This window comes from Balearica regulorum, chromosome 12 (assembly GCF_011004875.1).
Source record: "Balearica regulorum gibbericeps isolate bBalReg1 chromosome 12, bBalReg1.pri, whole genome shotgun sequence".
In the NCBI taxonomy this organism is placed as follows: Eukaryota; Metazoa; Chordata; class Aves; order Gruiformes; family Gruidae; genus Balearica; species Balearica regulorum.
In genome coordinates, this window is record NC_046195.1 from 24,060,878 (window position 1) to 24,087,333 (window position 26,456).

The window sequence follows — 26,456 nt, forward strand, 5'->3', positions numbered from 1 at the left end:
GAAAAGTATGCAAATTAAATAGATGCTTTGCACCCTATTACCACTTTATTATTCAAGCAGTATATGCATGTGTGTTTCTGCTTTAAGTAGCACACGCTCTGCCTATATATTTGAAAAAAAAGTCACGACAAAACCCCCAAACCCACTCCCAGCTCATTTAAATCGCACTCTCTCCCTTTAAGTATAGTCCGAGCCCTTGCCTAACTGCTGTTCCAAGTAGCAGTAGCAGTGAGTCTGCTCTGAAGGCTTATAATATTACAGCACGGTTCTTGCCAGCAGCAGCATCTAACGCACGATCCTCGTATCGAACAGTTTCTGTCAACTTGACCGTTTAGCTATATCCTTGATCTCTAACTGCTTCAGAAGGCCCAGGCTCTTCATGGGGTAATTTCAAGTCAATTGTGATTACAGTTGGTGAAACAATTAATGCTTCACACTGTATATCTCTTGATAAGATAAGCATGTCAACCTCACATTTTACTTAGCGAAAAAGGAGGTCGGAAGCTGAGGAGCAGAGAGAAGCTTGGATTTGTAATGGCTTCTCTTTAATTAGAAAAGTAAAGTCAGTACGCCTGTTTTCTGTTTCCAGTCCCAGTGGCGCGGCTACAAGCAGAGGAAGGCATATCAAATCCGTTTGGATTACCTGCGAGCACAAAAGGATCAAGTAGTGAAGGTAGCAAAGGCTCCCTGCTGACTTTTTAGGTAAACCTTTTGGGTAGTGAACTTTGCAGGAAAGGTTTTTACCTGAGTGTTTTGGTTACCCTTCTATAGATTCAATCAATGACCAGGATGTATCAAGCCAGAAGACGTTACAGAGATCGTCTGCAGTATTTCAGAAACCACGTAAGAGGCTATCTTGTTAAATGGATTCAGTGCTTGACTTTTGTACTCTCTTCCAGAATGAGGTCAAGTGCCTTTTTTTTTTTTTTTAAAATCCTAGATAAATGATGTTGTAAAAATTCAAGCCTTTATCCGAGCAAACAAAGCACGAGAGGACTACAAAACCCTCAGTGAGTATTGTCAAGAGGATAAAACTGATGTGTCTCGAATCTATTCACAAGGGATGACGCTAGTGTGATCTATAACATCAAGACAGTTTTGAAGAGCGAGGGGGGATGAAGTTGGAGAGACTTCCCGTACGGGGGAGAGTAGGTAGCACTAGAGGCTGAAGGAAATCTTAATTCCAGCTGTTGCTTTTCCTACTGAGAAAATAGAACCGTAGCTTTGCGGTTAACTTTGGCGGTGTGGACTACCCTAGACTGATACTGACTTTGTTCTTTACTGTTTGCTTCTCTCGTTATTTACTCAAAACAAGAAATTCAAAATGTCAGAAGCTATTTAGACACGGTGGTGCTAATTTTATTCTGGCTGCTCCTTGATGTGCTGTTTAAACATAGATCAAGCATATGTTTACTTCTGTTTCCCATCCCCTGATGTTATCTTGCCTATTTTTAGTTAATGCTGAAAACCCACCTATGGCTGTGGTTCGGAAATTTGTCCACTTACTCGATCAGAGCGACCAAGATTTTCAGGAGGAGCTTGAGCTAATGAAACTGCGTGAGGAAGTTGTAACCTTGATCCGATCCAATCAGCAACTGGAAAATGACCTCAATCTCATGGACATAAAAATTGGGCTGCTAGTGAAAAACAAAATTACACTGCAGGTAGGAAATGTGCTGATGGGAGACCAATTACAGATTGAACTGAGCCCAGCACTAGTTAGCATGGAGAGCTCCTGGCCTTGGGAGCCAGTTGCTCAGGCCCAGCGGAAAACGTTGCCCCAGACTTGCAGATTTTACTCCCAGTACGTTCTTATTCCGTTCCACTAATTTAGTATGTATCCCTAGAAAGAAAACTGTAGGAGTAGAAGAAACAAGACCTGCAGCTAAAAAAGACAAACCATCACCAGACTATCTTGACCTAATGAATGCAACAGATAGTGTGTTTGAAGGCTTTGAGAATTCTGCTTTGTTCCTCTTTTGCGGTTAAACAAGGGGCATGCCGCAAGCTTGCAACGAGGAGGGTGATTTTGGAGGCAAGCCACATGGTGCTTGTTCATTAAAGGATGTCCCCCTATATCACTTGGCTGACATGATGAATTTGACCAAAAAAAAGGAAAAGAAAAAAAAAAAAAGAAGCTCTTGCTGATACAGCATTGTGCATTGCCTTTTCTTCAAGCTGAAGATCTGGTCAGCTTTGTGTTTGGTGCTGGATGGCATGACACTAGGCTCCTCCCAGTGCAAAATCTCAATTGGTGTAGTGAAATTAATCTTGGAAGGAGGCTGCAGCTTTTGGGCTGGTGCCTGCAGCGAAAAGTGGCATTGCTGTCAGAGTACGTACAGATAGCGAGCTAGCTGAGTAGGAAACGGGGTTTTTAGGTTTTAAGCCCAATTTAAAAAGGAAGATATTTTCAAGCATCTTCAGGATGCTACCAGCTCTGATATTAATTGCTGCCAAGAGTGACTAACCCTTCTAGGGTTTTGGATAAATTCAGGAAGTTGGGGACAAAGCAGAACATGTATTTCCAGTCAGAGAAATTGCTGCCATAGCAAATAATGCTTCACTTTAATAGCCCCAGGCATACCTTGACCCTGCCTTTCCGTGTACAAGAAAAGCGGGCTCTCAGATACATCTGTTTTCCGTATTGCCCGTTATAAAATACTTAGAGTGGAATCTGTCCCTATTTGTTCTTTCCAGGATGTTGTTTCTCATAGCAAAAAACTTACCAAGAAGAACAGGGAACAGCTCTCTGACATGATGATGCTGAACAAACAAAGAGGAGGTTTGAAAGCGTTGAGCAAAGAGAAGAGAGAAAAGCTGGAAGCCTATCAGCATCTGTTCTACTTACTTCAGGTAGGCAGCTTCTAACGCTGCTCGGTAACCTCTTGTCATAGAGGCTTATATGTCTCGGCACAGTATTTGCTTACACGCTGGAGTTTCGAGCCACCGTAGTTCTTAGCGACACTGGCCTGTGTGAACGTGTACACTAAGTAATTTTTCTTGTTGTTGTAGACTAACCCAACCTACTTGGCCAAGCTGATTTTTCAGATGCCTCAAAACAAATCCACAAGGTTCATGGATTCTGTCATCTTCACTCTGTATAATTATGCATCCAATCAAAGAGAGGAATACCTGTTGCTGCGGCTTTTCCAAACAGCTTTGCAGGAAGAGATCAAGTATGTGGTAGCATACGGCCCATTCTTGCTGTTGAATCAGTTTGGCAGTTTCTTGAATTGAGGCTGTTTTCACGTTAGGTCTCATGCTGATATGCAGATAATGCTAACCTGTCCCTTCATTGTCCTCTTCCCGTTTCATATTTGTTCATAACGTAGTCTATAAAGGAAGAGTCGAGTATGTCTGTTGAGGATGAGGGCTTTTTACTTCCGTCAAGATTCTACTGCTCAGCACAGCAGCTACTTTTAATCTGACGCAAAGTCATCCTAAAATTCAGTCTAATCTCAATCCTCCAACAAACTGCAGACTCAGGCTTTACAAGCCTGGGTAGAGAGCTAACACTCTGGATTTCCAAAAGCTGATGAGGAGGCTGAAAATGAGAGGCTTTATTGTTTGGCATTTCCGTGTACTCTCAGTGTTGGGGACTCTGGCTCTCCTCAGCCATGTCTTGCTTGATCGGTTGGGCCTTAGGAGCTCAGTGTTGCATGACTTCAGTTCTTTTCAATGCAGAGCTGCATAACTTGCTGTGAAGAAGGATGCGCAATGATTTTTTTTTTTTTTTTTAGGAACAACTCTTTAAGCATTCTTTGGAATGCTTTTTAAGCATGAAGATGGTATATGCCCTGAAAAAATGACAACTTCTAAAAGGGATTCTTCCCCCCCGCCAAATTCATGCTTGGAATAGTAGTCCAGGGAAATGTAGATACTTTGTTCTCCGCCGCTGTATTTCACAAAGCTGTATGCTAGGAGTGGCTTTGGTTGTCGATAGCTTGTTTTCTTATTTTAAATACTGGAAGAAACCTACTGTTCTTTTTCCTTCTCTACATAAAACATACTCTGTTTCCTTGCTATTTGTGAATCGTGCTCTCAAGTATAACGTACGGTTGGATTTGCATTAATTGTCATTGAGATGACTACTGGCGAGTTGCACTGGAATTCCCAAACAGAGGTCATAAGTTTCTTGCCTCATCTGTCTTGAAAAGCGTTCCAGTATTGTTCTTATATAGTGTAGTACTTTATTGCTGTATCGAGATCTTAGTACAAATCCATCAGCTGTTTCGTGAGGGTGGTGCTTTTTAACAGTTCGGTTTATGCCGAGAAATGTATCTAAAGCTGACGGAATTATGCGTACCTCATATTTCATATAGATTCTTTCTTCTTCAGATCCAAAGTAGACCAAATACAAGAAATTGTCACTGGGAATCCTACTGTTATTAAAATGGTGGTAAGTTTCAACCGTGGTGCCCGAGGTCAGAATGCCCTGAGGCAGATCTTGGGACCGGTTGTGAAGGAAATCATCGATGACAAAGCACTCAATATCAAAACTGATCCAGTGGATATTTACAAGTCTTGGGTTAACCAGATGGAGTCTCAAACTGGGGAGGCCAGGTATGGGAACTGTTACTACTGTATGTTTCTAAACATTGCTCAGCTGCTTTGCGCTGCTCGGTTAATCATTCCAAACCATCTTTGGCTTTGCTGCGTCCATCTGTCCAACTGATACCGGCTTTTCCATCTCCTCAAGAGTGTTTTCATCTGAGAGTTCTAAATATCTGGTGAGGGAGCTGAGGGTCTTGAAAGGTGTTTGACTATGTCCAGTTAGCTATGAGATGCCCTCTAACCTAAAAGAAATCATGGTAAGAAGAAGTATTTGGGAACTGGTTTCGTGTCAATCTCTGTTCACGTCACATACATATAGCCTGTGCAAACTTCGGTACTATCTGCAAGCCAACAAAATCTCTTTTGCTGGAGGAGAAGCATGACATTGCCGTTCTTTAAGTCCTGACATCTTTCCAATTAATATCAGCTGCTGATGACAATTGGATTGTGCTAGAGGTTTTGTGTCATTCTGTTGCACCGAGTCCAGAGGAGGGCCATGAAGATGATCCAAGGGCTGGAGCACCTCTCCTATGAAGACAGGCTGAGAGAATTGGGGTTGTTCAGCCCGGAGAAGAGAAGGCTCCAGGGAGACCTCAGAGCGGCCTTCCAGCACCTAAAGGGGGCCTACAGGAAAGCTGGAGAGGACTGTTTATAAGGACATGGAGTGACAGGACGAGGGGTAATGGCCTTAAGCTGAAGGAGGGTAGATTTAGATTAGATACTAGGAAGAAATTCTTCCCTGTGAGGGTAGTGAGGCACTGGAACATGTTGCCCAGAGAAGCTGTGGATGCCCCCTCCCTGGAAGCGTTTAAGGCCAGGTTGGATGGGGCTTTGGGCAGCCTGGTCCAGTGGAGGGTGTCCCTGCCCATGGCAGGGGTTTGGAACTTTAGGGTCCCTTCCAACCCAAACCATTCTAGGAATCTGTGGTTTCTTTTTCTTCCAGTGCGTGTGATTTGCTAGAACTTGAGGTTTCTATTGTGTTCTGTTGTGTTGTGGGTTTTTTTAAACATATTTTTAAAAAAAAAGCACCACACAGATGAGTGAGTTTCCCCATTCAAAGCAATCTGCAGTCATATATCTTGCCGTACGCCCGGTTCAAAATTCTGGACGTGTTGAAAATGCAGCTGAAGATGTGTGTGCACATCCTTCTCTTTACATGAGATTCAGAAGATGCTTTTACGAATTAGTCACTTTGTTCTGTCTTCACTGAAATACTATGCAGTAATCAGCCAATGGAGAAAATGTAATTACTCATTGGGCACCGCTTCCCACCAATAGCATGTTATATTGATTTTATGGATACTGTTCTGGCTTATGGCTTGTGTCCAAGCTTTTAGCATCTTAACGTTCAAATGTGTAGCTTGCTTTTTCACGAATTTATTTGCAGCCTGAAGTACCGCTACATGTCACAGGTGGCGCTTTTTTGCCTAGTGCGCCTGTGCGCGTGCTGCAAAAAAGACACAGTTTTGCACTAGCTGGGCCTCTTCTCACGATGGCCATTGTAAGGGAGAATAGAAGAAGTAAAAGCAAGAAGTCTCCAGCTCTTCCGGTGCCTAAAAGGTTATTTGAAGGCAATGCACAGCTCTCAGCAGCCAAGTGAATACAAGCTTGTTTCCGTTTCGAGCTAGAAATTCTGGAAGTATGCTAGCCTGAGGAATACTCACCTTCGCATGTTTGACTTTTTTCAAATAGCAAACTGCCGTACGACGTTACGCCTGAACAAGCTCTAAATCACGAAGAGGTGAGGACGCGCCTGGATGCCTCGATCCGAAACATGAGGGCAGTGACAGACAAGTTCCTGTCTGCCATTGTTAGTTCAGTGGACAAGATCCCGTGAGTCTGGTGTACCATAGTTTTATCCCTGAGAAGTCAGTGGTGGGTTCATGCTTGCAGCAGCCTTATTTGCCCTTCTCTTTCTTTTCAAGTTATGGAATGCGTTTCATTGCCAAGGTACTAAAAGACTCCCTCCATGAGAAGTTTCCTGATGCTGGTGAGGATGAGCTTCTGAAGGTGAGGATCTGAACACCTTTGTGAATAATTGTCAGCCAAATTGGCTGTGGCAAGCGCATCTCATTCTTCTCCTTTGTTGGATGTATGTGTGGAGAGGAGTGCATGTAAACCTATATAAAGCTTCTTTATTTACTTCTACGGATAGAAAATGTTTCACATTGGGCTTTTGGTTGTTAGCTTCATTTATGTCACCTGAGATGCATAGTACATGGTTAGATGGAGGTATCCTGTTGTTTCTGCTTTGCTTTTAACATCCTTTAGGTTTCTTGACTTGGGGTACTCTTGCTCCTGGAAATTAAACCTTGGTTTTGCTGGTGTGATCACAGCCAGCTGCTCCTTTCTTAAAGAGACAATGTCAAGTTAATAAGCCTGTGTGCAAAATACTGATGTGCCTAATTCCCCTATCTGAAACACTCCAGGGTATTTTGACAGCAACATGTAGCGTGTCACTTTCCATCATGTCTAGTCAGTTTTGTATTTTGCATTTGGGTAGGTTTGGAGAACTAAAAGGATCCTAATAACAGGCACTCTCAGATGATTGTAGCTTTGGGGTTTTCATTGAAATTTCTTGGGGTTTATGGCTTTTGGGAATTGTGAAGGCCTTTATGTCCATGAATGCTTTGCTTGTTAATAAAACAAAGTTTGGATCCTAGAATACTTGACAACATCTCTTTAAACTTCTCTGCCTCTGCTTCATTACAAAATAATTACCAATCTGAATGCTGTTTTCTTCTCTCTTCTAGTTCTGTGCTTTCCCATTCTGAGACATCGATTCTTTCTATGCAGGTGAATTAATTTCTTCCATCTCTAAATTTAGGTGGAAAACTGCGGTTTTTGTTAATCCTCGTGGAAACAATGTAACTGTCCACATGAAAGTCAAAACTGCAGTTGGGTGCAATGACTACTCGCAGATTCTTTTTAGCAACCAAAGCTATCCTATATAATATGCTGTTCTTCTCTCCTCGCAAATTTGAAAGTTAGTAATACAGTTTCTTTCACAGATGTGTTTTCTTACTACTGGTAGTAAACAGCTTTGACTGTTGTTGATCTGTGAGAGTACAGCAGGGGCTTGCATGAAACAGGTGTCAAAAACATGACCTCACTGAAAGCAGTTCATAATTGCTGGGGCTGCTCAGCCGTGGCTGGATTATGTCTCTCTGTTTTCAGCTGTTTGTTCAAACACCGATCTCTTCCGTGCATTTGAGTCATGTGGCAAGCAGGCGAAGCCAAGATTCAGTGACCTGGCCTTCTGCAAATTTCTGTGAACCCCCAGAAAATACTAGAGCATGCGGTGTGAGAACTACCGCTTTACATCAGCATGTCGGGTTAATTCCTTTTCATTGCCAGAATTACTTTTGGCAAAATATTAAATACAGGTTAGAAGTATATTTGTGAGCATATGGATAATATGATAGCTTTATTTGTGGTTCAAAGTTTATTGCTGCTCACATTTGACTAGGTAAATTGGATTTTGAAGTGTCAAATGCCATTTGTCTCCCTTACTTCTCATTTTCTTACTTCTGGATTAAATGGTTTCTCGGTTACTCTCGCTAACTTTTAACTGGGGGTCTGTGCCTGAAAATGTTGCTGGCTTATCGAAGAATTATTCTGACAGAGAAAAGGGTATCAGAGAAGGAATGGAAAGTAGTTTCCTCAGTTTAGCTCCTTGGTGTGCCATGCTTCCTCACCGTTTTTGCTTTGTCAGAGATGGCAGCCGATTCTGCATGCTTCTCTAAGAATTAGCTCTTGTTCCACATGGAAACTGCATTGCCGGGTTCCTCTATACCATGATCATTCTGCCCTCTGTTAGACTACCTCGATTATATTTACTTTTCCTGATAGATTGTCTCGTGCTCATACGAGTTTTTATAAGTTAAAGTTTTAAATCTTTATGCGTAGGTATAGCTGCTGCTGTATTGTCCTGTGACTAGTAGTGCTCAGTCTTCCTTCTTTGTGTTGACCGTCCTATTGTGTATTAATGTTTTGGGGGTTAGTTTGGTTTGGTTTTTCCCCACTGTAGATTCTTTGGGATAGTATGTGGTTGTATACAGCAGCACAGCAGAACCTTTTTCTTGGAAGGGGCCTCTGGCTTAGAGGAAAATAACTTATCAAAGCACAGTCAGAGTAGTTTCAATAAAATTCAGTTGGGTCCGATACCATTGTTTCTTGACGCATTTCTTCTGAACTTTTCCCAGATTGTTGGCAACTTACTCTATTATCGCTACATGAATCCAGCCATTGTCGCACCGGATGCGTTTGACATCATTGATCTTTCAGCTGGAGGTCAGCTGACCACAGATCAACGCAGAAACCTCGGTTCCATTGCAAAGATGTTGCAGCATGCTGCATCCAATAAGATGTTCATGGGAGACAATGCGCACCTAAGCATCATTAATGAATACCTGTCGCAGTCATACCAGAAATTCAGGTAGAAGGCCTTAGCTAATTAAGTTGGGAAGTTTTGCAGGGGATAACGTTGCAAGTAAAAAAGGGAAAATAATAAATTTTAAATATGATAAATTCTATCTCTGTCGAATATGCCGTCTGTTGAAAATAAGAGATTGCACTCCAGACTGGCATAAGCATCAGTGACAATGGCAGATAAAACGTGTACCTGGAATTTATGAACGATACATTGCATGTTAATGGGATTGCAAAGTCAGGTATTTTAAGAGTTTCCAGAATAAAGGTTGCTTTTTGCACATGTTCATTGTTATACTTTGGATGTGGACACCTAGAACGGACCTACATTCTTCTGTCCCATATGAACCCTGGCTTCACATGAAAACCCAGTGGTGCTCAGGAATAAAGCAGGTTGGCATTTAGCAGTTCATGTAGTTGAAGTAGGCTTTCGGTCAAGAATGCCTTCCACCTCTCGTGTTTTTGAAGAAAGAAAACCAGAGATTGCTGGGAACAAAGGGTGTTACTGCAGCAGAGGCAGGAGGATGTGTGGACAAGGTCGCCGGAGCCGTAGCGAATGCTGAAAATGAGCCAATGTCAACATGGTAGATTTCAACAATTGAATGTGCTAGGTGACTTCTGATGTGTTAAACTAAAGCTGACAAACTGTAGTATGCCGTGATGTACCGTAGTTTAAAGGAGAGAGACTAAGCTTGGGATCGTCTTGGGGAGTTGGTGCTTTCGGTATGTCGTGTGACTGAGTCATACTGATTCTTCTTTTCTTCTCCTTTTTTCTGAAGACGTTTTTTTCAGGCTGCCTGTGAGGTTCCTGAATTGCAGGATAAATTTAATATTGATGAATATTCTGACTTGGTGACGCTCACTAAACCAGTTATTTATATTTCTATTAGTGAAATCATCAATACGCACACTGTAAGTATACATCAGGCACAGCTGCTCATAATAAGCAGCGCTTACAAAGAAAATGCCGCTCCTGCTGAAACGCAGCGTTACCAAATACAAGGCTGAAAGTTGTCTTTTGATTGCAGTGTGCAAGGGCCTGTCGGTTTATAGAATTAAGTAATTTGCCTGTGGCTTCTCTAAGTTTCTTTGGAAAGTATTTGATTGTGTGATAATGGCACAGCTTTGAATGTTGATATAGCTGCTTTGAAGTTCAGTGAAATAAGATATTTTTGTAAAAGATACCAGCTCAAAGTAATGTAATTTTACTGTCTAGAAAAGGATGCACGATTAATGACATAAATGTTCTTTCCGTTCATCTAGTTGCTCTTAGATCATCAAGATGCAATTGCTCCTGAGCACAATGATCCAATTCACGAGCTGCTGGACGATCTCGGAGAGGTTCCTACAATTGAGTCCTTAATAGGTGGTCTAGTTTATTGTACTTAAGAAATATGTCACATTACGTTAAATGATTTGAAGTACAGTAAAGAAACTACGTAAGGGATCATCGCAGGTCATTTGGGAGGACACGCTTTAAAAAGCAGCAGCAGCAGATTTATTCCGAAGTATTCCCTCTGACTGCAGAATTTGGTACCCTGTTTGAAAAAAAACAAATCAGAGGTTCTTTCTCTTCTCCTCCCCGCTTTGCTCACCTCACCCCACGCCAGAAGTTTCTAGAAGACAGACGGATATTTTGACATGTTTTCTTTGTTCCATTACGCTGGGGCCATTTCTGTGTGCGTGTCCCCTTCCCAGCTTGTTTGCAAAGATCTGTCCTCCATTCTCTGTGCACGTTCCTTTCAGAATGCCGTAGTAAGTGTATTAAATGACGTGTGTCTCTGTAGGGATCTTTGCCATATGGACAAATAACTTTTTTCCCCTCCTTTAGGGTTTTTTCTATATCTTAAGAATTTTGTCTTTTTTCTTCTGGCTGGGGGAGGAAGGAACTGACTTTACTAATCTGTGAAAGTTTTCTAAAAACTTGAGCCGTGGTTTCACTGCTGCAGGATATAACAAACACTGGAAAGTTGTGCGTGCCTCTCTCCTTCCTTAGTTTCTATGTTGCAGCTATTTGAAGCCTGATAGCGGGGAGGTGCGGGGGTGTGTGTGTGTGAACAGACACGGTTTCTTGAGAGGATGCTTTGACAGCAAAACGCTTATCTTGAAGTTGCCTAATGAGAGAGGTTGGAACCTTTAAAGGAATGATTGCTAGCCCATTTTCTTCCAAGCACTGGCAAAGTATGGGACATAAGAAGTGTTATCTGAACAAATCTAGACCTTGAGTTTAACTAGAACTTACCTTACTTCCCCATTTCATTTCTCCCATGTGCATTGTATCAAGGTGGTTAATATGTCAGAGTTTAATCTTTCTGAAGCCCTTTGAAAAAGGGGGGTGGGAGGGAAAGCATCCTAACACCTGTTCTGATGGAAGTTCAGACAGAGATAGAGCAAGAAAACGGTCCTTTTGACAGGATAGCTCACTTTGTTTAATAGAAGATTACAAGCTTGTTGGCCAACAACAGCTTTGCTCTTAGCTTGTAAAATTAATTCTAATGAGGACATGGACATAGAGGCACGGTAGTATTTTTATTTATAAAATATGTTTGGCAGGCCGTCTACTCCTCTCAGTAGAGAGTGAGGTGCCGAGATACAGCGTGGAATACACATACAACTTTAAGGCACACAAACTAGTGATTTTGTGATGCCTTTCTGGCCGGTGCATTCTCTCAGTTTTGTGAAGAAAAAGGCTGTAACGTTCACGGTGATGATTTTAAAAGCTGGTTTTGGCTTTTGAAGTGTCCTTTTGACAGTATAGGAAACAGTGTAGTTTTTCTGTGGCCTGTTATATAGGGAGAAATTACAAAGCTGTAGCAGTCAAGAGCATAAAGAATACGATTTAATCTGTAAGCTCTTTCTGCTTGGCAGGGGAAGGGTCTGGCAACGTTAATGACCCCAACAGGGAAATGCTAGCAAAGACTGAGGTTTCTCTCACGCTCACTAATAAATTCGACGTTCCTGGTGATGAGAATGCAGAGATGGATGCAAGGACGATTCTGTTGAAGTAAGTGAGGGGAAACTACCTGGTTTGTTTCTCAAGAATGAGAACAGTTAATCTGCATGTGAAAATAAGAGGACAGAAGTGTAATTTCAACAAACGTGGGACTGTTACTCCAAATACACCGAGCTTGTAGCCATGTCCTTTCAATGCTGCGGCCGTTAAATTTGTTCCTGTTAGTTCTTTGTCACTGTTGAATTTGTCATTCTTTAAAAGTCTATCTGGGATGGTTCTGGAAGGGAAAACTATCAGAAAAGAAAACTGTCTAGATGTGAGCGAGCATGACAGCAGCAGTTGGATCTGCCGGCATGTGAATAGTTTGTAAAGATCATCTTTAATCCGTAGTGTTCATCACAATTGAGTTTTAACTCTGAAGTCTATTAATATAAAATTTAGATGAGTCAATATTTGTGTTGCCTGCATAACGCCCCGTGCAAATGTTTTGAACGGAATACGTGTGACACATGGAAATTCAAGGGTAATTAAATGTATAGCATGTGTGAGTAACGCTCTGTTGCTAAGTTTGCTAGTTCCTGCAGAATTAGCTTCTTCACATGGGCTTTGAGCGGATTCTATCTGTATCCTGTTAGCGAAGCGGGAGAAGATGGTAACTTAGGATACTCTCCCTATAGCTTTCTCCTGTCTGTGAGAAATATTTCCTTAGGATGTTTTTTGCTGTTGCTTCTCTCCTCTTTTGGTTTATGATGCGGTCCCCTTCTCTCTGCACTCGCTGTTCCCCAAACTCTGACTCTTAATAGATGAAGACCAATAGCCTTTTTGGGAAGTAGAGGTGTTATTTGCCTAACGGAAAGCTGTCAGGAATTTCATTATTGCCAGACTCTTTATTCCAGAGGACTTGGTTACTGCTCCGTGCCAGTTTTAGGCAAATACCTGTTGCTGATATGTATAGAGCAGCTACCTGACATTCAGATGCATATTTACCTGCTCTGACGCGTTCCTGCTCAGATGCTAGATAGTTCAGCTGAGAATTCTTTGGGTCAGCTTACATTTGGCCTGACGGACCAGTGATCTTCCAGAAGAAAATCTTGTCTCCAGAAATAACTATAAATTAACTGGACTTCTCAAAAGATACATCAGTATTTTCCTACCTGCCAAAAGAACGTGACATTGATGTCAAAAGTAAAGATTTACCAGACGTGATCTAAGTTGTGGATGATGAGGAAGGGGTGCGTGTGATGCCAGAAATAATTCCAGCCTGACTGCAAAGTACTGAAGTTGCTATTTGGTTTCATTGTATGGCTCAGAAGTGCCTCAGAGTGGGCACTGGCTGTGATTAAATCACAGCTGAGATCAAGGCACGACCCTGTCTATCACCGGATCGGAGTCAGGGGTCTGCTGTGGCTCAATTACCGTACACATTACAAAATAGTTCTGTGGAGTTTTTTGATACCTGTTACAAAGCACTGAAGTGTACTTACGGATGGATAATACGGACTTTTTCTGGCTGCGCAAATTTGCTGTTGCTGCTACCTGCTTTACCTTTTGCCTCAGAATTGCAGCTTCTGTGATCCACATGGCAGTACCGGGGCTGCCCTGGAATATGTGGGGTAACGTCCTTGCTGTTCGAGGGGGTACTGGGGAGCAAATCCTATGTACTACGTAGATGAACCTTTCAGGGAACCAGCTTCTGGTAACACATTGTCAAAAAAGTAAAATGCTTCTCAGGGGTCTGGTCTAGCCTATGACTACCTAAGCACACATCCAGTGATAATCTGACTTTAGGTAAATCAGTAACATTGCTATTATTGCAGAATAGAAGAGTGTTGAAGGTCTTTCAGTTTAAAGTTTTTTTTCTCCTCTTCTCCCTGATTTCTTTGCAGCACAAAACGTTTAATTGTTGATGTAATCCGCTTCCAACCAGGGGATACGCTGACTGAAATCTTGGAAACTCCAGCTACCTCAGAGCAAGTACGAAGTTGTTTACCTGCGTTCTATTTAGACTAGGAAATTGTCATCTATCTAGATATATGTGGGTATGCCTGGGAATCTGCACTTTTGTATTGCAGTGAAGCTGTCTCCGCTGATGTTGGAGTAGTGTGTAACAATAATGAGGAGGGAATATAATGGGAATAAATTGTACGGGTGAATCTTATTCCTCTGGCAGTTGCTAGAAACCATTTATCTAGAAGACCGTTTTAAATGTCAGGTAGGCTTCTGCGGGTTCCCATACGTGGAATGTGTTCATCAAACGTAGATTCATTGGAGTCAGTACGGGAATGATCAAGCAAGACTCCTTATCTTGTGTTTATGCTGGAGGTCAGACAATCTATTTCTGATTCTTTTTCCCCTTAAAATTGATCTGCTGATGAACTGATATTTTTTGCTTTCTTTTTCTAGGAAGCGGAGCATCAAAGAGCTATGCAGAAACGGGCCATTCGTGATGCTAAAACTCCTGATAAGATGAAAAAATCTGTGTCTGTAAAGGAAGATGGCAACTTAAATCTTCAAGAAAAAAAAGATAAAATCAAGACAGGCCTGAAGAAGTTGACAGAACTGGGGACAGTGAATGCAAAAAATAAATACCAGGAGCTAATCAATGACATCGCAAAGGTATGCCAGTCGACGGTTTCCTAGTAATCATAGTGGAGTTTTCCCACAGTTCGCAGCTTCGTGAAACTGGCATGAGCATTCAGGAGGGGTAAGTTTTGTAGTAGCTAATTTACAGACACGACGCCTACCTTTTGCCGCGGCTTTTCCGCCTCTTGGCATTTGGGAAGTCCTTTATTGTTATAGGACACTTGTGTTTTCTTAGATGACTGTGTTGCCAGAATCTCAGGCACTTTAAGGAAGAGCGTTACGGCTTGGAGGGGAAGTCCTGATGTGCGATCTTCTTTCTGCACCTTTTCACTGATTTAAGTAGTGCCCCTACAGACTTATTCACATGAGGAAGTTTTGCCCATAACTTAAAGAGATCCTAACCGTTATTTTTATTTAAATATACCCATTCGAGAACACCTAAATGATAAAGGGGGGGAGCCGAGAAAAACTTGCGAAAGTGCTCTAATACTGTTGTACGTTGTTACAGTGACAATGTATTTTATATGTTTACCAAAAAACTATTTTGGAAATGTTATGTACGTAAAATGAATATATAATTGCCTTTAGGGATCCGATTAGAATTAATCGTACTGTCACGTAGCAAAAATGAAAATAGAAGTCAACTTGAACACTGGATATTTTTTAAGGTAACGTATGCTTAAAGATGGCCGACAGAGAAAGATAAGGAAGTCTGTGCGCTGCTATGGTTACAGTGGTTGATTCGTAAGATACCTTTCCTACCGAGCGGTGGCAAAATTTGCTGCCTTCCTGTAGATCACGTACTGTCGGTGCCCACTCTGGTCGTTGCAACTAGGGCAGCATTGAAGTTTGAGAAAGCAACAAAAGGTTCAAACGAACTGTTGGGTAGAGTTGGTTAGTTCCAAAAATAGTCAAAGCAGAGAAGAAGTGGTGGCTCTTAAACTGGGACAAGTGCAACTGAGGGCTCCAGCTTGTAGCATCAGGCAAGGCTAAGCAAAATCAAATGGTGTGTTTCAAGTACTCTGGGCTTGAGCAACTGGAGAGCTTGAGTGAGTGTTAAGTTTTCTGCCTGTCTTTCTCTGCGGCGTAGGATATCAGAAATCAGCGTAGATACCGTCAGAGAAGAAAGGCGGAGCTGGTGAAGCTGCAGCAGACATACAGTGCCTTGAACTCCAAAGCTACTTTTTATGGGGAACAAGTGGATTATTACAAAAGCTACATCAAAACCTGCCTGGATAACCTGGCCAGCAAGGGCAAGTAAGTATCTCAGAACCATGCCGCACCCCTCGAAGTGCTTCTTACAGAAAGCACGCGTGTAGGTTGTTGGTAAGAAGAATCATAACGCCATCTGCTCAAAGCTCCTCGGCCAAGCTCTTTACCGCAACGATAATTCTAGGGGACAGGGTCCCAGCAGTGGTAGGAAAATATGCGCAGTGCCCCAGATGAGGTCAAAAAGACATACATGAAAGAATTTTGGTCCGGGGTGTGTGTGGGGGGGTGTGTGTGTGAGGGGGGTGGGGCAGCGTATAGAGTCCAGTGGGAATGAAGCAGGTTGCCCAGATAATGCATGTGCTGCTCAGTCAGTCTGTCTTGTCATCCTTTCTAGGAACAGAGAATAGTTACCTACAAGGAAAGCATTGATCATGAATTGTTCTCTTTTTATCCTGAATGGAGTCAGTTGTTTGTCGTAGTGCAAGACAATTCAGATTTTCGGGGGGGGCGGGGAACGGGAGAAAAAGCGTCTTCCTCACCAGTGAGAGGCGGAAAGAGCAACTGCCAGTGAAAACTGAGGCAAGAAAGTTGTCTAATGATAGATAGATGGTACTGCTTTCTATGAAGTACCATGTAGATATGTTTTGGTTGTTTGGGGTTTTTTTGTTGGTTCTTCTGTAGTGTAAATCATCTATCAGCTGCATTAGTCACAGTTGATTAGCTATATTGGTTCTGTCCCCTCATCCAAATAGGATTAAATGTTTGCTGTCTTAAATCTCTTTACTGGTATGACTGATCATCTTGGGGTTTTTTTGTTTGTTTTGTTTTGTTTTTTTGTTTTTTTTTTCAGAGTCTCTAAGAAACCTCGGGAGATGAAAGGCAAAAACAGCAAAAAGATTTCTCTAAAATATACAGCAGCTCGACTTCATGAGAAGGGAGTGCTTTTAGAGATTGAGGACCTGCAAGGTAACCAGTGAGTATCTTTTTTAAAACTCTTCAGAGCTAAATAAACTTCTCAGAGGAGAACAGGTATGTCAAATTCTTGTCTCTTTCTTTGAACTAGTCTAGGTGCTGGCAATTGAGGAACGGAAGCTCTGAGGTTTGTTTGAGATCGTGATAGCTTGTCTTGCGGTTTTGTTCTTGGAATTTAGCACTGTTGGTAGACGTAGCTATTAAAGCTGAAGAAGCTGTTTTGGCGATCTAGACTGGCATCCCTAGGGCCAAGAAGTCTTGCGTAGCGATCGCTTTTCAGTTCTCTCTTTTTTTCTGGTTGAAGCGAAGCAGGTCTCTGATTGAGAAGTGTAACAGGATTTAAACATGACATCCTCTTCCCACCCGCCCCTTCCCTGTCACCCCCACAAGTCATGGAAGGGTACTTCCTCAGGTGAATTGCTACTATGGTTAATTGCTCTCACTGTTGAAAAATCAACTTTATGTTAGCTTGAGTTTGTCCAGCTGCAGTTTGCTAGCCTTGAGAACTTGGTATATCTTCTGTGGAATACAGAGAAGCTGCCTGTTACTAGAATTTTTTTCCAACCCTGACTCATATTTTGTACTTCACACACACTAAATGAGGCATGGATGTGCAACACTAAATTAAGACAGTTTAGACTGCGCGGGCTAAATTACTATATTTTCTGCTACGGTTGCGCGAAGGTGTGATCTACCGGACGTAGAATCTGTTGGGCTTCCATTTATTGTTGTATTGAGTCTGCTCAGCTTTTACGGTCTCATTCCAAATGGGGATATAGAATAAAGCGTTAAGAACAGAATTCTTAGAAATTTCTCTTCAGCTTTTATCTCGTGCATTCTCTCCCTGTTTCATTAGGAATTACATGTTCAGTAATGAACTGTGGGTTTTCATTTCTCAAATTTCATAGGTTTAAAAACGTGATATTTGAAATCAGTCCAACAGAAGAAGTAGGAGATTTCGAGGTAAAAGCAAAATTCATGGGCGTACAGATGGAAACCTTTATCTTACATTATCAGGTAAGAACTGTCCTATTTAAGAGTGGCATATAAGTTACGCTTGCCAGACTCTTCATCAAAATAACGATGACGTGTTTTCTGCCTGAACAGTCTGCAAAGTGCTCTCAAAAACAGCCCATCTGTTGCAGGCGAAACAGATGCAACGGAAACGGGGGATTCAGACTAATTTTGTTTCTTTAGTATGAAACCCTGATGCCAGCCTATGTTCTTAGTTATGCTTACATGTACGCGCACAAAATGAACGCATGCATTTTCAATAACTTCCTGCTACAGCAGAGAGATCGTGAATCTGTGGCGGCGGTCAGCTGGGCTTGGGCGTGGTGGCTTCAGCCGGTCATCACGTATTGGTATTCTTTCTGTCACGCTACACTTAGCGGTTTCTTTAGCCATACAATTCTTAGGAGTCCTCAGTCTTTACTTAGGCCAGGCTACCAGAAGGGGCGTACTGACTGACCTTTTCCCAAACGGTTCCCCATTCTTCCTCCCACGCCAGTACTGGTACGCCTGGTATCTCTGTCCCCTTCTTCTACTTCTGTCCCTGCCCACCCCCCACCCAACTTGGGCGTTGTTAGGTTTGTTAATCGTGGATGCCTCAGGGGTCTTGAATCTGATTGTGCATGGGAGCACCTCACATGGCGGTAAGTCCATGCCACCTAACTGGCCAACGGGAGGGATAGGTGCCTCGTGCACGTCGTTCGTGTGCTCTGAGGACTCCCCCAGTTCACTCTGGCGCCCTAATCCGTCGGAGCCGGTCATGAACTTCTTGGTTTGTGGGGCTACCCGAGGTCACTCGTTCCTCAGGCACGTGTGTTGCTATACCACTATGCCTTTGTAGCACTGCTTGCAGAAAAAGCAGATCTTCTGAGAGGACAGGAACGAGGGAACTGCTGTTGGTCATCCAAATGTAGCATTAACAGTAGCATTGGTTAAAAAAAGACTTGCGTTGCCATTGACAAAATTTTTACGGAAAGCAGCAGAAATAGCTTTATGATTGTTTACTCCAACGTCACCCAGGCTGGACAGCCACAGCGGCCAGATTGGCATTTTGGAACGCACACAGCATTTCCCTGCAGTAGCGCCACTCGAATACATATTGTTCAAGAGCGGGCTTGCTGAAAGAAATTCATTGCTGAGATAAATCAGTGCAGGGAGTCCTATTGCTCTGACAGGTGCAGCACTGAAAAGAGCAAAGCGTAACTAGGAATACTGCCTACAGAAACGCCCGAGAGACTAAATCGGCATCGTGTACGTAGTCGTAACAGATGCCGTTTCTTTCTCTGCCCTAGATTGCAGTGCCCTAAACCACTTCACTGAGACCTGTGGCAGCTAAGATTTTTAGAAAGTGATGCTGTGGAGCATTGTCATGTTTCACGGGTACAGAATACAATTTGGCATATAGGAGACTCTTTCTAAATGTTACAACAACTTTATGGCTACTGTGCGAGTGAAAAGCCTGGAAGATGGCTAGATCTGACATTTGGCTTTCTTAGAATGGTCTTCTCTTTCTGCCCTCTTTGGTTTTTTTTTTTTTTTTTTTTTAATACCGATTAAGAAATTAAGATCTTAAATGCCTTAGAGTGATTTTATTTTTCATGAAGTACGAGCAGATCTTTAAGAAGGCTCTCATTTTTCTATCTTAGTCCATGTACTTTGTGATAGATACTCCTCAAAAACCTACTGTACCACAGGGTCTTGTATATTCTCTGTAAGCTCTCGAGGATTCCTCGCTCATGAAGGTATTCTCTTTGGCAGGATCTTTTGCAGCTGCAGTATGAAGGCGTTGCGGTCATGAAGTTGTTCGACAGAGCAAAAGTGAATGTCAACCTTCTGATCTTTCTCCTGAATAAGAAATTTTATGGGAAGTAACCGACCTCTGCCAGCAAGTCTGTGAAAGGGGAGATGAATAGAAACCTGCGCGTACAACTTTTAATGGCGTAGCTACATATCAGTATATGCTAATGCTGTGCTAAAATATACAAATGTATCATGAAGGAGGACTAAGAACCTCTTGTGAATTGACCACCCTGATTGAGTCTGCAGGGAGTTGGGTTGTTGTTTATTTATGATCTTTATCTTCAACTTTGAGGGTCCCCTGAAAAGCAGTTGATTTAGAATGTATTTTTACATGGCGCTGGGGATTAAATTAATATTAGAGTATACTTAGGGCATCTGGATGCTTTATTTGCCTAATTGCATGCTTTGTGAGGCTTGAATTCTTGTCGCCTGTGCAAAGAGAAAGCCGGCACTGTACAGCGGTCGGTTTGCCTCTTCCCGAAAGCAAAAAAGGGCTGCAGATTGTGTTTGGGCTCCAATTGTTCTCTAACAGCCATGACCAAAATAAAAAATGATCAAGGTCCAGGTTGCCCATTTGTGAGCTTGCGGTGGTGGCGGCCACGGCCGATTCCCAACATGGAACTACTATGGTCTGGGGAATCGGTAAGCGTCATAAAAGGTTGCTGAATTATTTGTGATTATGTACTATAGCCACATAGAAGAGCTTTTCTTGATTTGTTTCTGTTTATCGCAGTGTAATAATTTACAGATGGCCCCTTAAATAGAGGGACTGTAGAATGTATTTACTAGTGCTTACAGATGAAGAGAAGCCTTTAGGGGAAGGGGAGGGGAAACTTACAAAATTGCTTGAGACATGCTAACTTTTGATGTTGCTTGCAAAGCATTTGAAATGTAAAAATAACTTCTTTTCAGTTTAGAGCAATGCTTTATGTATCTGATGCAATAAATGTTAGGCTCTACCTGCAGACTTGTCAAAGGAAGATGACTATCCTGAATAGGTTGGCTTTTTAAAAGTTAAATTTTTCTAGCTATACTCAAGTTCCCATTTCTTGTACTACTGTGTTGGTTTGGGGTTTTTTTTACCGTGGCGGCGGCGGTGGTGGTGCTGGCTGTTCCACTATATCCAATAAAAATGCAGAGACTCTTTTAAAAAAAACATAAAATAATCTGACCTTTAAATTCATCGGTTGCTTCAGCTCTCCCTCTCGATTTTTTTTCTTAACATTTTTGTTTTTTAAAAAAGGGACATATCTCTTAATTTCAAATTTCAAGGTATTCATAGGTCACTTTGTGGTGTTTGTTCACATTACTGACTTTAATTGAACTGCTTTATCTCTGATCTATGCTGAGCTAGTTATTTCAGGTTAGAGTCTTTTTTCTCATTAAAGACACTCGCAGTATTTGAAATGGCTACATCCCTGACGATGACTTTTCTTCAGTCCTCACAGAAGCAGATATTTATTTCAATCTGCTGGTGTCTAGACTGTATCTAAACAGTGTCAGTGCATGCGCGGTCCAACCCAATAACCAAAATTATTTACCAAAACCAAGAAAGATCTTTATGGTCCAGATCATCTGAAACAGAGATACCTCAGAACTGGATATCCACTGAAATCTGACAAAGAGGTCTGAAATGGGATAAAGGTTTTGCCTTGGTTTTTATTCTCTATGTTTTTTTTTGTTTTGGGGTTGGGTTTTTGGGGCGGGGGGGGGGGCAGTTGTTTGGTTTGGTTTTTTTTTTTCCTGCCACTGAATTTGTTATATCGTAGAACTTCTTAAAAAATTAATTCCTTTGATTTGGGGATGATGAGAATAATGGTAGAACATTATAAAATGATTGCTAGGAAAATGCAGCTGTACTCTGCAAGCTCTTGAGCCACAGGGATTAATCTCACACACACACACGCACTTTTTTTTAAATCAATACTTTCAATAGTTTTCAACATCTGTCAGATAAATTTCAACTATAACTCAGCTGGGATTTAGGGATAAGATAATGAGGTGGTGGAGGCCAGCATAGTAGTACCCATGGGGAAAGCATCCTTACTACGTGATTTACAATAATTCCCTTGTTGCCTACACCTATTGAAAAAATGGGGTTTTGGCAAAAATTGAAAAAAAACCCCAACAAATTTCAAAGATTATTTGAAAATAATCTTAAAAATGGGAGTCTACTCATTTTAGCTGAGCCGGAACTGTGGAGGTTTTTTTAAAAAGGAAAAGCTCTATTAAAAGATCCCATCTCAGCACTTAATTTATATGTATGTTATAATTCACCGGTGGTTTAGTTTTGCTTACTCCAGTACACCGCTGTATTTACCATGGGAATAGCTCCACGTACAAAGAGTGTCGTCTTTCTTTCCTGGTAAAATTTGTCTTTGCAACTCATGTCTAAGCAAAAAAGTCATTTGTCCCCACAGGCATTGTGTGAACTCCTGACTGCAGGCAGCAGCCACAACCACGCACCCTGGGCCCCGGGCACACTGTCGCGGCAGCGGGCACTGCCATCGGTGAGCACGGTTAGGCTGTACCAGCACTGGGGGTACCACTGTGACTCCAGAGGTCTCCCACCACCTCTGCGAGTCAGTCCTAGCCTTTCTCATACCTGTGGGGATGGCCGTGGTGTTGAGGAAAGACAACGGATGACATGACACAGCTAGGGTGGAAGTGTGGACCTCGCCCAATCACCGGGGCCCTCTCTGTGGCCATGCAGCACCCTAAGGGACCCACACCTCCCATCCTCTCAGAACGCTCTAGCCCCATTTTACCATAGGACAAGCACATGTCACCCCTCGATGGCGTCTTATTTTCAATTAACGGAAACATCGTTTGGTTCAGCTAGGGTAAATAAAGGCTGTCATAGATGCTCCTGCAACCTGCTTGGTCTCCCTCAAGCCTTGCGCTTTACTGGGGCTCTTCTTGCTATTTGCTATGGCTCTACCGTGTCCTCATGCCCCCGCCCCCCTCCCAAGCTACCTCAAACCCTGCCCAGAACCAGCAAACACTGCCCCAAAACTCTGGCACTACGTGAGTGCCCCCAAAGACCTTTAAGCCTGCCCCCAGGGCCCTGAAACACCCCAAACCCTGCCTGAAGGACTCCAGTGCCCACTTCCAAACATCCCCAAGCAGCAGCCGGCCCCTCTGAGAGCTTTCAGCAAGCTGCTCTCAAGATCTCGGGTGGACGGCTGCTTCGCCAGGAGAGCCGGTTGTACCCAACGTGTCATGTAACACCGTAGCCTCCGTGGATGAGATTAAAATGCGTCCTTCCAGCAAAACCATGTCACAGACCGTTTCTTTCTGAGTCTTTGTGTATGAGTACGAGCCACAAAAGCCACGTTGTTCATCACGGCTTGTACAGCGATCTCTCGTCACGGCTCTGACGGGGATTGTGCCGACAGGAAAACATTTTCAGCTCCTGGGAACCATCTCTAGCTCTTGCATAGAAAGACCGTAGTAATTTCTAGAATGAGACTAACGCTGGTGCGCGCTAGGAGTAAAGCTCTGTAACAGGGGATTCTCTCTTCCACGTGGGAAGAAATGTAACTCTGAACCAGAGCGCCTTCAGGAAGGGGACAGATACTGTAATAAGGAACTGTTGCCTCTTACAACTGGATGGAAATTTTAGTTGATGACTTTTATCACCTGATACTACAGGGCAGCCAGTCCCCTTTCTCCCACCTCGTCTCCTGTCTCCCACAGCCTTCTCTGTTGCTGTTACCGGTATTCTTAAACAGCAACATCAAAGGGACAGCTGAATCCCAGGCCAGGCTCCGTGGTTTGCGAGGCCAGAGGGAGAGCTCGTAGCCCGCGCTGCCTTTTCCCTTGCCGCTTTCCCGCGGGGCGAGCGCTCGCTGGCAGGGTCGAGCTCTCCTCGCAGCCTTTTCCCGGGCAGAAGCATGCTGGAGGCCACCTCCCCCCGAGCCGAGTGAGTGACAGATGTAACACGGAGCTGCGAGAGGTGGGGGGCGGGTCCCTCTGCCGCTGATCCTCGCCCCCGCCGGGCTGGCCCCGGCCCTGCTCCCGCACGCCGAAGCGCCCCGGCAGCGCTGGCAGGTTTCAGGAAAAGCCGGCAAAACGCGGCAGTGAGAAGCGGAGGCCGGAGAAGAAACGCCGCGCCCCGACAGCCCTGCACCAGCCGTCGTCCCAGCCCCAGGAGCCCTGGGCGGGCGGGGCCGCGGGGCGCGGCCGGAGCGGTCCCGCCGCCCAGTAAAAGTCGCCGGGCCGGGCGCGGGCCGAGGGGCAGCGGCTCTTGCTTGTCCGGGAGCGCGGTGCAGCCGAGGCCTCTCGGCCTGCGGGGAGCAGAGTCGCGCCAGAAGCTCCTTCTCCCAGAGTAGCGGGCGCCGCAGGGCTGTCCTGTTCCCTACCGCTCCGCCGGTGCCTCCGCCTCGGCTCAACGCTTCCCGGGCCGCCTCCGCGCCCGGGTGAGCAGCCAGGGCTGGGTCCCGCGGGAGCAGGGGTCGGCTCCGAGTCTAGGGAGCCCACTCCGGGTTGGCAGAACCCTGCCGCGGCCGGATGCGCGGGTCCTGCCGGGAACTCCGGGCCGGTTTCCCGCGGCCGTGACTAGTGCCGCCAAGTGTCGGAGTGCTCTGCTAGAAAAGTAAAGGGGGGCGGCCCCCTCGAGCCCCTGTCCCGCAGGCTGGCGGCTGCCTGCGCCAGAGGGTGGTGCCACGTCTCTTGCTCGGGCTCTGCTCTGCGATGTTCCCCCCCCGTTCCCGCGCTGGGACGGGCTCCCCAGGGCAGCCAACGTTCCCGGTCGGCCTCGATCTGTCCCCAGCAGACAACCCTCGCTGCCGCACCTGCGGGGCACCCACCGGAGGCAGAGCCAGGAGCTTCCAGACACAGGGCTGGCCTCTTACCATCAGTGAGCCTAACAACCGGTAGGCAAGCCTGGCCGGCAGGGTATCTACTGAGCTTACAAGAAGATACCTGAAAAACAAAAATCCCAAATTATATTGCGGCATATTAAAAAAAATAGCACAGAAGAAAGTAGAGGAATTCACTCGGAATAAGGAGGCTTTGGTCTCTCGGGCCCCCATCAGGACTCTTCCGCTCCCTCTGCCGAGCTCTCCTGAGACATCCCCTAGGCCCTGGAGCCCCGTTTTAGCTCTGGAGGGCGCTTTGCACCCCTCTTTTCCCCTCAGAATCCTTCCCGAGTCCCCATCTGCTTGGCGTGCTTCCCTTCGGTCCCCTGAGGATATCTGTACTTTGTTCAAATCCCTTTTGAGCTCATTGCGTCCCCCAGACTTATTTGGTCTCTCCATTCCCTTCGGGATCTCTCTCATCCCTGTGATGATGCTCCTTGTTCTGCCAGAACCTTTTCCGAAGCCACCTTTGTGCTCCAGCGCAGTCTTTTTATTTTCTGTCTTATAGTATGTTTCTACTTGTTTCCTGGTACCCCAAAGATGTCTATCTTTGGTTTACATCTCCTCTTGAGTTTTTTTAGAGAAGGCGCCAGCCTTCATCCATTTTTATCAACACATCTCCCACGGCGGTTTTTTGGAGTGTCTTGCAATTTATTTTAGTTCTAGCGACTTAGGTGTTCATTTGGCTGCTTCACAGGCTTTCTGATACATTTCTTGTATTCCCATGATTTTTGGTGTTTTCTGTCCCTTGGGACTTATCTGATTCTGTTAAGGGAGTCAGTCGGAGACACCAACGAGGTTACTCTGAATCATCAGCAATTTACAGTAAATAATTTACTTTGCAGCCAGAGATATGTTTGAGAAGGGATTTGTCCTGGTTTCAGCTGAGATAGAGTTAATTTTCTTCATAGTCACTAGTATGGGACTACATTTTGGATTTGTGCTGGAAACAGTGCTGATGATGATAGAGAGATGCTTTTGTTAGAGAGGTGGGGTTTTTTGTAATTGTTGAGCCGTGCTTACACACAGTCAAGGCCTTTTCTGCTCTTCACACTGCCCTCCCAGCAAGTAGGCTGGGAGTGCACAAGTTGGGAGGGGAGACAGAATAGCTGACCCAAACTGACCAAAGGGATATTTCTTACCATATGACATCATGCTCAGCTTATAAGCGGCTTGGGAAAGAGAAGGGGGGGGGGGCAGGGCATGGCAGCAGCATTCAGAACAATGGCATTTGTCTTCCCAGGTAACCGTTACACATGATGGAGCCCTGCTTTCCTGAAGATGGCCGAACACCTGCCTGCCAATGGGAAGTAGCGAATGAATTCCTTGCCTTGCTTTGCTCGCTTGTGTGCGTGGCTTTTGCTTTACTTATTAAACTGCCTTTATTTCAACCCGTGAGTTTTCTCACTTTCACTTTCCTGATTCTCTCCACCATCTCACTGGGGAGTGAGCGAGCGCCTGCATGGTGCTTAGCTGACAGCTGGGGTAAAGCCATGACAGGATCCGGTTTTGCTTTGCCACTCAGTCTTACCCAGAATCTAGTTCTGATAAAAGAAGTTAAGCGGTATCCATGGTCTTGCTAGAAATGATGCACAACCCCATAGTGTTTTGGGCTTTTTATCGGAAACTAAAGCATATATTTTGCAAATATTGTTATTGCATTTAATAAACTACTTTCCTACATAGTTTAGTATGACATTGATCTTTATCTACATCCCAGAAAAATTAAGCGTAATTACCTACCTAGTCACATTGCTGATACAATAAATGCAGCTGTAGTAAAAGAGCAGGTATCATCATTTCCAGTAAGGGTGGCTTTCTTCATTTAGTGCTTTGCACACTGTAACCTTAAGACAGATCAGAAAACCTCCCCCTCATCCTCCCGCAGCCACCTTTAAGTCTTCTGGTGGTTGGCGCTTCCCCTTTTCCACGGCATCGTAGGAAGGGTGGTGGGCAGGACCCGGGGTATATGAGCCACAGACTTCCCATTAGGGAGCTCATTCTGCTCCTGGACTTTTCTAGGTGGTGCTCTGCTGTTCCTGCAGTCAAAGGCAGCTTTTGAGCTGTCTCGGTTCTTT

The 26,456-nt window shown here is 44.1% G+C and overlaps 1 protein-coding gene across 2 annotated transcripts in view; it reads left to right on the forward strand.

The window, feature by feature from the left end:
* IQGAP1 (IQ motif containing GTPase activating protein 1) overlaps positions 1 to 20,679 on the forward strand; it is a 76,688-nt gene extending 56,009 nt beyond the window's left edge. For both annotated transcript variants that reach the window (XM_075764501.1, XM_075764500.1), the window contains exons 20-38: positions 590 to 673; positions 772 to 843; positions 941 to 1,010; positions 1,456 to 1,664; positions 2,698 to 2,853; positions 3,013 to 3,176; positions 4,339 to 4,563; positions 6,247 to 6,387; positions 6,480 to 6,564; positions 8,760 to 8,992; positions 9,765 to 9,897; positions 10,249 to 10,351; positions 11,854 to 11,989; positions 13,825 to 13,912; positions 14,342 to 14,554; positions 15,612 to 15,778; positions 16,584 to 16,706; positions 17,614 to 17,722; positions 19,475 to 20,679. In XM_075764501.1, the coding sequence (XP_075620616.1) occupies positions 590 to 673; positions 772 to 843; positions 941 to 1,010; positions 1,456 to 1,664; positions 2,698 to 2,853; positions 3,013 to 3,176; positions 4,339 to 4,563; positions 6,247 to 6,387; positions 6,480 to 6,564; positions 8,760 to 8,992; positions 9,765 to 9,897; positions 10,249 to 10,351; positions 11,854 to 11,989; positions 13,825 to 13,912; positions 14,342 to 14,554; positions 15,612 to 15,778; positions 16,584 to 16,706; positions 17,614 to 17,722; positions 19,475 to 19,588 (2,625 nt within the window). In that variant the 3' untranslated portion in view covers positions 19,589 to 20,679. The remainder of the gene's footprint in view (positions 1 to 589; positions 674 to 771; positions 844 to 940; positions 1,011 to 1,455; positions 1,665 to 2,697; positions 2,854 to 3,012; positions 3,177 to 4,338; positions 4,564 to 6,246; positions 6,388 to 6,479; positions 6,565 to 8,759; positions 8,993 to 9,764; positions 9,898 to 10,248; positions 10,352 to 11,853; positions 11,990 to 13,824; positions 13,913 to 14,341; positions 14,555 to 15,611; positions 15,779 to 16,583; positions 16,707 to 17,613; positions 17,723 to 19,474) is intronic.
* Positions 20,680 to 26,456: the final 5,777 nt, after the last annotated feature.